At 42.9% G+C, this 12341-nt stretch overlaps 1 protein-coding gene across 3 annotated transcripts in view; it reads left to right on the top strand.

The window, feature by feature from the left end:
- LOC137378753 (rifampicin phosphotransferase-like) overlaps positions 1 to 12341 on the top strand; it is a 200945-nt gene that overhangs the window by 25806 nt on the left and 162798 nt on the right. For all 3 annotated transcript variants that reach the window (XM_068049132.1, XM_068049133.1, XM_068049131.1), the window contains exons 3-4: positions 3000 to 3124; positions 6735 to 6803. In XM_068049132.1, coding sequence (XP_067905233.1) covers positions 3000 to 3124; positions 6735 to 6803 — 194 coding nt within the window. The remainder of the gene's footprint in view (positions 1 to 2999; positions 3125 to 6734; positions 6804 to 12341) is intronic.

The raw sequence follows: 12341 nt of genomic DNA, 5'->3' as shown, positions 1-12341 counted from the left end.
TTTAGGATAAGGGGTAGCAGATTTAAAACAGAAATGAGGAGAAATTACTTCTCTCAAAGGGTCGTGAGTCTGTGGAATTCACTACCCCAGAGTGCGGTGGCTGCCGGGACATTGAGTAAATTTAAGGAGGAGATAGACAGATTTTTAATTAGTATAGGGTTGAAGGGTTATGGAGAACAGGCAGGAAAGTGGAGTTGAGGCTGAGATGAGATCAGCCATGATCGTATTGAATGGCGGAGCAGGCTCGAGGGGCTGAAGTGCCTCCACCTGCTCCCAGTTCTTATGTTCTTGTGACCTTATGAGAAGTTAGATCTGTCATTAATTCCAGTGCGACTGAAAGAGAGAAATGAAAGGATGGTGATCTAATGTTTAAACTGGCTATAATCTCAGAAAAATTGTCAAGCAAGGAATTTCCTACCATTTTCCCACTGGTAATGACTTCTGCCCAAGCTTTTGATCAACTGGATTATATATGGAATTTGTTAAGATTGGATCTCCTACAATGTTTATACACTCCTTAATTCCAAGCGAAACACAGAAAATGTTTGCATTACTGAGAAGCATGCAGTTAGAGCTTGGAAAACTCACAACAGCATTGAGTGTTGCCTAAACACGCTCTCCTTAGCGTGAATTACTGTTTACATGTTAAAAGAAATGCAAAGTTCACAGGGGATTTTAAAATGCAATTTATCTGGGGTATTTGCAAACAGAAAGCTTGCAATCTGATTGTTGTTGTTGTTGCTTTTGTAATGTGACAAGAAAGAAAAGTCAATGAAAGGTAAGTCAAAATGTTAAAGCTCTATTATGTTATGGGTACATCAGTCAGGATGAACGGTTGAGAATTCTCAGGCTCACATACAAATTCATTTTAATTTTCTGCCCTCCTTTTTTCACTGCTTGCAGTCCCTCCACCTCATGCCCTACCAGGGTGCCTTGGTTCACTGTTCGAGACCCTCTGGTCTAGAATTCTTGGACATGCTTGCTCGCAGAACATGAGAAGACCCAAAACATTTATTTTAAGAAGGATAGTCTAGACAGGAGGGATTGCAAGTTTCTGAATATTTTTCGTGTGTGCAGAGATTTAGCTAAATGAACAACTAACGGAGAAAAACAGGGATGACACAAAACTAGGTGGGAATGTGCATTGTGAGGAAGATACAAAGCAGCTTTGAGGGGATTTGGACGGACTTAGTGAGTGGGCAAGAATGTGGCAGATGGAATATAATGTGGAAAAAGTGAGGTTATCCACTTTGGTAAGAGGAAAAGATGTACAGAGTATTTCTTAAATGGTAAGAGATTAGAAATTGTAGATGTACAAAGGGACCTGGGTGTCCTTGTCAATAAGTCACTGAAAGCTAGCATGCAGGTGCAGCAAGCAGTTAGGAAGGTTAAAGGTATGTTAGCCTTTATCGCAAGAGGAATTGAGTACAGGAGTAGTGAAGTTTTGCTTCAATTTAATAGAACTTTAGGAAGGATATTATTGCCATTGAGGGAGTGCAATGAAGGTTCACTAGACTTGTTCCCAGGATGGCGGGACTGTCCTATGAAGAGAGATTGGGGAAACTGGGCCTGTATTCTCTAGAGTTTTGAAGAATGAGAGGCGATCACATTGAAACCTGCAAAATACTTAAAGGGGTAGATAAGTTAGATGCAGCTAAGCTGTTTCCCTTGGTTGGGGAATCTAGAACCAGGGGACACAATTTCAAAATAAGGGGGAAGCCACTTAGGACAGAGATGAGGTAAAATTTCTTTACTAAGAGTGTTGTGAATCTGTGGAATTCTATACCCCAGAGGGCTGTGGAAGCTCAGTCATTGAGTATGCTTAAAACAGAGATTGACAGATTTCTAAATACAAATGACATAAGGGGATATGAGGATAGTGTGGGAAAAAGGCATTGAAGTGGATGACCAGCCATGATCATATTGAATGACGGTGCAGGCTCGATAGACTGAATGGCCTACTCCTGCTCCTATGCTCCTATGTTCCTAACAACACAGATGCTATGGAGGTTTCAAAGAAAGATCAGGCTAATCTTGAATGGAAAAGTATAAGTGACATAATTAAAATGTGTTAAAGTATATTTGGGTAATATTTTTATCCAGAGAGTGGGGGATTAGAATGTGGAACTCGTGTTGAAGCAAATATCATTGATTCAGCTAAGGAAAAGCTAGTTAAGCACATGAGGGAGAAAGGAATAGAGCAATACGCTGATGGGGTTACATGAGGAGGCTCACCAGCGTAGACCAGTTGGGCCAAATGGCCTGTTTCTGTGCTGTAAATTCTATGTAACATAAGGGTATATTGTTCAAAGGTTTTGTCCTGGAAACTCCAGTTTTCTAATTCACTCATGTAGCAATTTATGGGTCATTCCTGTCAACTCTAATAAATATGTTCATTGTTTACATGCCAAAACTGAGGGCCCACCATCTAAGAATAGGGAAAGTGGAGGCCTTGGTGCAGACAATGGACAGGAGGAGGGACATCCTTTCTCTTCATAGGGGGCAGCAAGCTCTTCAGGTATCCGATAAGGAGGCAGTAGGAGAAAATTGCTCATGACATTGATGCCTGGAGCATTGCTCCAAGAACTTGAATGCAATGTGGGAAAAAAAATAATGATTTGACTAGAGTTGTCAAGATATGAACATTATTGCACCTCTCACTGCATCACTAACTGAAACAGTCATAGCATTCCTCTCTCCCCCACCCCTCCACACCCCGCACCCCCCCCCCCCCCCCAACCTGGCATTGTGCAGGTTCCACTATCTAAGGATAGTGAAGTTAATGGAAGGGTTGTAATTCACTCACCTAGAATTTCAGGGGATATATCTTCCATACAGATGGTATCTCAATAGCATAATGCACCCATACATTTTATGTATTTTAATATCATATTTTTATAAAGTGTGGTTATTCAGAAAGTGAAGTGAACCACTTTCCGATGTACCAGCAGTTAGCTTAAGTATTCTCATCAATATTCTGGCAAAATTGCTTCTCACAGCATCCAAACCATCCTGATACAATCACTTCTGTGGACAGTAAGATCTCCTGGAGTGCAGGTGGTTTAAAACTGGAGTGTCTCGAACCACATCAACGATGGCGAATTGTCTTTAGTGGTCTTCTGAGGTCAGTAACAAAGATATAACTGATGAAGACATGACGTATATTGTTTAACCAATTACTGTTTGTTTCAACAGTCGTAAATAATATCCCTTAACATATAGTTCATGACAATATTGCATAGTGAAACATAGGCAGAAACTTAACATGGGTGAGCAGGTGGAATTGGGTGCAGCTGGGATGTTAAATAGGTTAAAAATTCCAAGTGCATCAGGAAGCTGTTTCTAATCCATAGATTTTTGGATTTTACTGAAGTGAGGCAAAGGGCGGACAGGGATTTTATATATGTTTATGAAGCTGGAAGCCTTGAATTTAACCTGCTTTTCAGGTTTAATGCTAGCAAGACAATGATAGCCTTGGGGAGGAGGCAAGTGCCTGCACAGCACTCCTTATGGGCCAGAGGGAGCAGGAGTGGTCCTCACTATCAAATTCCCCTACTCCCACCTACCAGGACTGGGGATAGAAGTTCATCCCCCAATGTCTGGGATCGGACCTTATTGGTCTTGTGTCCTCCTTTGAGTGCTCCCCACCTGACTGGAAGCCAAGCCTGATAATCAGGTTGCCTCCCTGGTGCGGAACCTGTCAGGGCCAAACATTGAAAGCACGCGGTAAAACCAGAGTGCCCTGCTTCCAGTGTGTCTGTAGGTAAAGATTCCACTCATAGCTATCTTTCATGAGAAAGATGCATACCCTATCTCAATTAAATATGCTATTACGAAATGGTGCTCCTGTTACAGAGCTTTACATGAGGGGAGTGCATGTCATGAATTTAGGTATAGATATTTGCACACCCATATAATTTTCTGTCCATTTAACTTATTCTGCGAGATGTGCTAATTTGTAAAAGCCACCCATAAGAAATTTTTGAGAAATAGAAATTTTTAGGCCAAATGCATCTTTCTCTTTGGTTTCAGTGCCAGAAACGCATTTAATTGCATCTTGAATCCAGATTTTCCTGGTTTAGTTTACAAGGTTTAGTTTAACCTGTGCAAAATATTCTGCCTGATTTCCTTTCTGACACTCAATTCCCTCATGTTTCATTTGTGTCTCAATATTTAAACCATTCACAACAGCAATCAATTCTCTTGGTTTGGTTTTGTGTCAATCAGTTTCACAATTAGGTCAACTTAAAGTCTTCTCCATTTCTTTTCAAAGTACCAACCCCAACTTCCTTAATATTTCCTGCACATTAAGATTTCTGATAGCCACAATCATTTGCATTACGTGACTCCTCTCAATTATTGTCATATGGTATGATTAGCATTACATCTGGTGACTTGCACCGTATGATAACATCACAATGGTAAGGTTTATGACATTGGAATAAATAAATGTTTCCTAAAAGAAATATTTTGTTTTCATTTGGGTGGGACTGAAATGTCTTCAAATCTCAAATGCCTATAAGACCCATAGGGAGGTAAATTGCTTAACTACCAAAAACAGGCAAGGGGATTGCGGTATGCGGTTAATCCACACCCATTCATTGCTTTGCAGGTAGCATGTTAAATTTGTAATGCCTACTGTTTAGTATGGTCACTTTGCGGAGCCAGCACTAATCACACTGGTTTTTGCTAGAAGCATCAACAGGAGGCTCAATATCATGGGTGGCTAGTGCTACTTAAAGGCAGCCTGCACCTCCTAAAGGGGATGTGCATTGTGGCTGTAAACAATGTTGGAAGTCCTTTCTGAACAGAATCTGCTGTAATATATTGAAGAATGGCTGAACATGCAAGAGAATAAAATGTAGGAAACCTCCAAAAATGCATACAATTGCACCAGCAGCCAGAAGAAATAATCCAGCAACTAACCTAAACTAAAATAATTTTTGGCAGCTGACAAACATGCAAGGTCCAAAACATATGCATTGTCCAAAAGGGTGAATCTACATACTTCATATCCCTTTAAATAGTAGTTGTTGGGGGAAGGGTGGGGGGATCCTTCGTTCTGCTAATGTTGTATTCGGTCGTGTGAGGTTAAGAAAAAAGGGCATTGGCTGTAGAGTGGATTCAGAAAATACCTGCGCTGGCGTCAGATCAGTGTTGTGCACTAACTTCCCATCGGACATGTGCGAGTACAGCTCAGATGCCATTTTCAAGGCTTAGTTGGCTGCATGATGCTACATGGCTCAATTTAGCCCCTGTAATCTAAACCGGAAGGAATGTTTTCTTCAGAATGCGGATTGCAGTGCTTTTAAGATTAACTTAAAAACATTTCTGTTAGGTTAAAACTTTGCTTGAAATAGTTGTTCTGAAATTAAGTGAAGATTTCCAACTGAAGTGGAGCCAACTACTGTTCATACAGCTAATATACCAAGCTACTCTCAGAATCCGATAACCAGTGTCACTGCCCCTCCCATCTCTGTAATCCTTTCTTGCCCTACAACCCACAAAGATCTCTGTGCTCCCCCAGTTCTGGCCTTTTGCACATCCCCGATTTTAATTACTCCAGCATTGGCAGTCATTCCTTCAGCTGCCTGGACCTGAGGCTCTGGAATTCCCGCCCCCACCCCCAAATCACTCTACTTTTCTATCCTTCTTTAAGATACTTCTTAAATTCTAACTCTTTGACCAAGGTTTTGGTCACCTGTCCTAATATCCCATTTTGTAGCTCAGTATCAAATTTTGTTTGCTAACACTCCTGTGAATTGCTATGGGATGTTTTACTATGTTAAAGGCACTGTACAAATGCAAGCTCTTGTTGCAACACGTCTCCAATCCTCTTAATGATTCATAGTAGAGCTTTCAGGAAGAAAACACACTATTTTGATTTAGGTCATTGGTGTGATGTGTCATTGAATTTCAAAATATTTTGCGTTTTCAGAAATGGGGACTTTCTCTGATTTTTCAATGTATTTCCAACATTGTGCTGTTTGAATGAGTAAGGTATCTAAATAAAACATTCACAACCCTAGTATTTTAATATGTGGGACATAGTGCATGCACCTTCACTGTGTAATTGGTGTATCTTTTTCCAAATAAAGACTTGCACTGTTTTCTCGATTCCCATCCTACCTACAGGTGTAGCAAAGTCTTTGGAAGAATGGAAAACGTGTGTGTGTGTGTGTGTGTGTGTGTGTGTGTGTGTGTGTGTGTGTGTGTGTGTGTGTGTGTGTGTGTGTGTGTGTGTGTGTGTGTGTGTTGTATCAGTGTGTGTGTGTGTTGTATCAGTGTGTGTGTATTGGTGTGTGAGTCTGTATGTGATTGTGGGTGCGTGTGTAAATGGCATGTACATATCAGTGTATGTATCGGTGTTTATGACCATGTTGTGTATGTGTGTGTGAGATTATGGATGTGGTATGTGTATGTGTGTCTGAGTAATTGTGTGGGTGTAAATGCATGTAGTGTGTGTGTGTGTGTGTGTGTGTGTGTGTGTGTGTGTGTGTGTGTGTATGGTATGTGTACGTGCGTCTGTGTGTAACGTGTGCATCAGAGGATGAGAGAGCAGACTTGAATGGTTTGCAATGAAGTGTCGCAGTCATTGCAACTTTTTAAAATCTCCATTAATCCCTCACTGAAAGTAGGCCACATAGTAGTATCTCCACCAGAGACACTTGTGAAACAATTATAAATCACAAGTATTATGTTATAATTCCTCATTTTATATTTTTATTCCATAGAAGGGGACCATACAGAGATAAATGGACTGAAGAGGAAGGGGAGCTTCTGCATGTCAAGTTTACTTTTATGTAAGTTGAACAATTTAACAGAAGAGTAGGGTTTATAGAACATGTTTGACATTTGTGAAATGAGTTATAAATGTGCAGCACTTTCAAAGCGCAGGGCCTGAGCCCTATGAAAATTTTGCAAAGTGTCTCCTCTAATCTCTCAATGAATTTATGCAGTGCGTAGCTGAAAAATCTTGACCAGAAAGGCCCAGATTTTATTCCTTGTGTGTGTTGAGTTAACTAATCACAGCCAGGGCAGTGGAGAAAATATAACAAGTGCCTTGGATGAGGAAGGGAAAGACCTGGGTGGCTGCTGTTGATGGCTAACCAATGATTTGAATGGAAATGCTTGCATGAGGACTTTTCAGTAAGAGCAGCTGTGATGTTGCATCACCCTGCACAAATCAGCCAACATTAATCAGCATGGTCAAATATATGAGGAATCTCTCTTTTGGAAGGAAGATTGCTGCCTGTGCAATTAATTCTCAGAACTGAATCAACTCCTGTTCATAGAATCATTGTATAGAATCATTGAATGGTTACAACACAGAAGGAGGCCATTCAGCCCACTGTGCGCATGCTGGCTCTCTGCAACAGAACTCCCATAGCCCTGAAATGTTTATTCTTCAGTTAATTATCCAATTCCCTCTTGAAAGCCACAATTGAATCTGCCTCAACCACACTGTCGGGCAGTGCGTTCCAGATCCTAACCACTCGCTGCATAAAAAAGTTTTTTCTCATGTTGCCTTTGGCTCTTTTGCCAATCATCTTAAATCAGTGTCCTCTGATTCTCGATCCTTCTGCCAATGGGAACAGTTTCTCCCTATCTACCCTGTCTAGACCCCTCATGATTTTGAACACCCCTATTTCCTCGCAACTTTATCTTTTCTAAGGAGAACAGATGCAGATTCTCTAATGTATCCTCGTAACTGAAGTCACTCAACCCAAGAACCATTCTTGTACATCTTTTCATCACCCTCTCTAATGCCTTCACATCCTTCCTACGGTGTGTTGCCCAGAATTAGACGTAGTAATCCAGTTGAAGCTGAGCCAGTTTTTTTATAAAGGTTCACCATAAGCTCCTTGCTTTTTATACTGTATGCCTCTATTTCTAAAGTCCAGGATCCCGTATGTCTTAGTAACCACTTTTTCAACCTGTCCTACCACCTTCAACGATTTGTACACATATACCCCCTGTCCCTCTGCTCCTGCACGCTCTTTAGAATTGTATCCTTTATTTTTGATTGCTTTTCCTCATTCCTCCTACCAAAACATATCACTTCACACATCTCTGCATCAAATTTCATCTGCTACCTGTGTCCGCTCATTCCACCAGTCTGCCCATGTCCTCGTGAAGTCTATCTCTGCCCTCCTCACAATTCACAATATATCCAAATTTTGTGTCATCTACAGATTTTGTGATTGTGTCCTGCACACCCAAGTCTAGGTCATTAATATAGATCGAGAAAAGCAGGACCCTAATACCGACCCCTGGGGAACCTAACTGTACACCTTCCTCCCGTCCGAAAAACAATCATTCACCACTCCTCTCTGTTTCCTGTCACTCAGTCAGCTTCGTATCCATGTGGCCACTGTCCCTTTTATTCCATGGGCTTTAAAGGCCTTTTAGAAGTCCATGTACACCACATTAACCGCTTTACCCCCATCAACCTTCTCTGTTACCTCATCAAAAACCTCAGTCAAGTTAGTTAAACATGATTTTCCATTCTGGCTTTTCTTAATTAATCCAAATTTGTCCAAGTGACTGTTAATTTAGTCCTGGATTATTGTTTGAAAAGCTTTCCCACCACTGAAGTTAAACTGTAATTGCTGGACTTATCCTTACACCCTTTTTTGAACACGAGGAGGGGACAGGAGCTGGCAGAAAAAAGTGACAAGAGAAAAACAAAGTTTTACTGGCTTTGGAATTTACTGAGAATCTTATTTTGAAGGAGAGAAAGAAAACAATAAAGCATGGACCGCAGAAAATTATGCTGTGGATTGCTTTACTTCTTCATATTAGATCATGAAAACAGCTGTTGCAGGCAAGTTGCCAATTACTACAGCAACCAAGGCACTCTGTTAACCCACTGGGGTTTCTGGAACAGTGTCATTTCTCTGGAATTCTGCTTGGATATTCCTTTCCAAGGCATCAGAAATGGAAATACATTCAAGTGGCCAAGAAAAGGGATTGCAGAGATCCCTTGCTTAATTGTGAATTGGTTGCATAAGACAAGGAAAAAAACACAGTGGGATACATTACAGAGCCCCTGAAAATGGGATTGAGGATTGCGCTGAGCGATTACCGTACACCCATTTAGTGTGATGCAGGAAACACGCCAATTTTGTGCTTCCCACCCATTACCATGATTGTAGCGTGCAGCCAGCACTAGCCGTGCTGTTGAGCAGCTGCATGCTTTACCAGGGGCTCCAAAATTGGGAGAGGCTAGCACAAGTTAAAATGAGCTAACACCACTTAAAGCCAGTTTGCAACTCTTAAAGGGGAAATGTGGTTGGAGTAAGTAATGAAGTCCTTGTACAAATCACTCTGATGTGGAAGAAGACTTAATAATGGCACAACGAGGGAAAGAGCATACACCAATGTTCTTGGACACTGCACTGGAGGCCATGGTGGAGGTGTTGCAAAGGAGGAAAGAAGTGGTGTATCCACAGGAGGCCCTCCAGCCGTACACTCAGAGGGCAATGGGACCAGAAAGCCGTAGCAGTCAATGCTAGGAATCAAGCTCTGAGGACCTGGATGCAGTGCCGTAAAAGGTTCAATGAGCTCACATGAGTGGTTAAGGTCAGTGAATTCAAATTCAATTGCCGTATTCCACCAACTGCACCACCAGCGTCAGACACTGTTTAATGCACTAACCCCCTTCACTCAGCTACCAACAACCTCTAGTAATCAAGTCTCTTATCTAACATTCACAGCTGTATCTCACCTTCGCACACTTAGTTCTGCTGCAAGCCTCACACTCACATCTCACAGCTTGTAAGCACTACAAGCTATTCAACCATAGCAGCCACATCAATGGCACACTTCCTCTCTCTTGCAGGACAAGATGGTACACAACTGGAGGCAGCAGAAACTAACCTACATGTCCTTATCCCTCATGGAGGAGGCAGTGCTCGTCATCATTGGAGCAGCCATTTCTGAGGCCATGGTCAGTGGTGGGCTCAAACCATAGAAGATGACGGTATCCTCCTACCCAATCCTCCTTCTCACATCCCACTTCTCCCTCATCGCACAATCTCTTCTGATTCACAAACTGCAGGTAGTATAAGCCTGTACCTCTTACTTCCCCTTCCCACTGCTCCCCTCACCACAACCCTACCCTTGAGTCTGTTTCCATTTCGATACCCAAGACCTGACACCTGGCCAAGCAGTGAGGCAAGCGAAACAGGTGGAAGAGCATCAAGGCACTGATGATGAAGAAACACTGTCACTTGATCTCACACTTGCAGCCACCAGTTCATATACTGACACTGCGCGTAATTTAGAGGATAGGACAGAGGCGGAATCAGCATGTGGTGAGACACCTGGCGTGAATGCTCTGCAGCCAGGCCACTGGATAAGGATTATGCAGGTGCCAGATCACCAGAGGGCGAGGTCGCATCGAAGTTCTGCTGCAGAAGACTCAGATGAACACTTCAATGAGGCAAGCTATGGGAGAAGTACGATGGGTATACACAATAAAATGCTTAGTGGATTGGCAGACTTGCCAGAAAGCCTGTGTGCAATGTCAAGAAACATGGAGGAGCCCGGTATCAACTTGGCACAGAGCTTTGTAAAGAGCTTGGAGTCCATCCTCTCCAGTACAGAAGTGGTGGCCAACTCCATTTGCACACATGTGAACCAAAGCAAGCAGAAGCCACCCAACATCTGGGTGCTGCAGTAGAAACCTACACTGCTTGTGTGCAAGCTGAGCTTGCTGCCATGCAAGCTCAGACTGCTGCTATCAGGGCTGCAGATACCAGTGTGTAAAGTGGCTTGCTAGCTCTCACAATTGTCCAGCAATTGGTCCTCCATCCTGCAAAGCAATCTGCAGTCTTCCCCACTGAAAGTCTGTAGCCTTCCATCAGCCATGCTGCAGCCACAAGGGTAGCACTGCTTAGGGGGACTAGGACAGGTGAAAGCACCTGGTAGATAGGTACTAAGGGACTGCACAATGGTAGTTAGTTGACTTTTGTATGCAATATGGCATACTTTGATTTATCAATTTGGCTCAGAATGTTTATTTTGTGGTGGCTCTTATTTTTGTATTGTGGCCACATGAATGCTATGATGTTCACTGGCAGAGGGAAGGTAAGATATGAGACTGTTGGTGAATGGGGAATCGGGATTGCCGTTGCTGGGGTATCACAGACTGATGAGTTGTTCACAGACAGTCCAGCCAGAAAGGGGCTGTCCAGGTTGCCACCTCCATCCCCTTGCTCCTCTTCCTGCCCCTCAACTGCTCACTGTGTAGCTGGTGGCAAAAGCTGCACCCTCATGATAGTGAGGTTGTGCAGCATGCAGCAGACTACCAGGAATTTTGACACCTGCTCTGCCGAGTACTGCAGGGATCCTCTAGGGCAGTCCTACAATGGAAATGTTGTTTCAGCATTCCAAAGTCTGCTGGATCACATTTCGTCTGACAGCATGACTTAAATTGTATCTGTGCTGCCCACATGTACATGCATTAGCTCAAAGCCAGCAGCCACCCTTTGCTTTGCTGTGATGGTTCAAATGCAAATGATATGGCAGGGTGCTGCAGAATTAAGGCAACATGACTGCTGCCAGGGTACTGGGCATTGACCTGCATGATTCACCACATATGGTCGCACATACAGCTGGACGTTGAGGGAGTGGAATCCCTTTCAGTTGCAGTACATTCATGCGATGCCTGCAAAGCGATGTGTGTTGCTGTCAATGGCACCCAGCACCATGGGGAAGCCTGCAATCCTCACAAAGTGGCATACTAGGTCTGTCTGCTGCTCTCTGTCATGAAAGAAGGAAAGGCATTCAGCTCTATTTGAACAGAGAGCATCAGTGACTTATCTTATGCAACAGTGGACAATAAACTCCGAGATGTTGCGAATATATCCAGGTCCCCAGGCTGGAAGGAGGCAAAACATAAAAGTTCATCGCTATGGTCGCCTACACAGACACTGGCAATGTGGTCTTTGGCTGCTCTGAGATTACAGTTCTGTCTGCAGCAGGAGGCAGATTTTAGTGAGGACGTCCTTACTGAAGCGCAGATGTCTCTTACACACTGTTTCTCGCTGAGGTTCAGATAGGCGAATTGCTTCCTGAACACCCTGGGTGGGTATGGCCTCCTGCTGAGGGACCATCTCCCTCTCCTCCTCCCTCTTCAGCAACTTGTCCTAATCTGAGTATCCTCTGCTCATTCTCCCGCTGATTGTATATTTCAAGGGAAATGCTTACTACAGAAATTGGTTTGTGCAGAAGCCTTAAAGTCAGGACAAAGTATTTCAGCACATGCCTCACCACTCCCTGTAGACTTTAGCAAATTTAAATAACTCTAAAAAGCACCAAACACTTGACAAATC

The sequence above is a fragment of the Heterodontus francisci genome, chromosome 17 (assembly GCF_036365525.1).
Source record: "Heterodontus francisci isolate sHetFra1 chromosome 17, sHetFra1.hap1, whole genome shotgun sequence".
Taxonomy (NCBI): domain Eukaryota; kingdom Metazoa; phylum Chordata; class Chondrichthyes; order Heterodontiformes; family Heterodontidae; genus Heterodontus; species Heterodontus francisci.
Note: the sequence above shows the minus strand (reverse complement) of the source record. Positions and strands in the feature narration are given on the sequence as shown.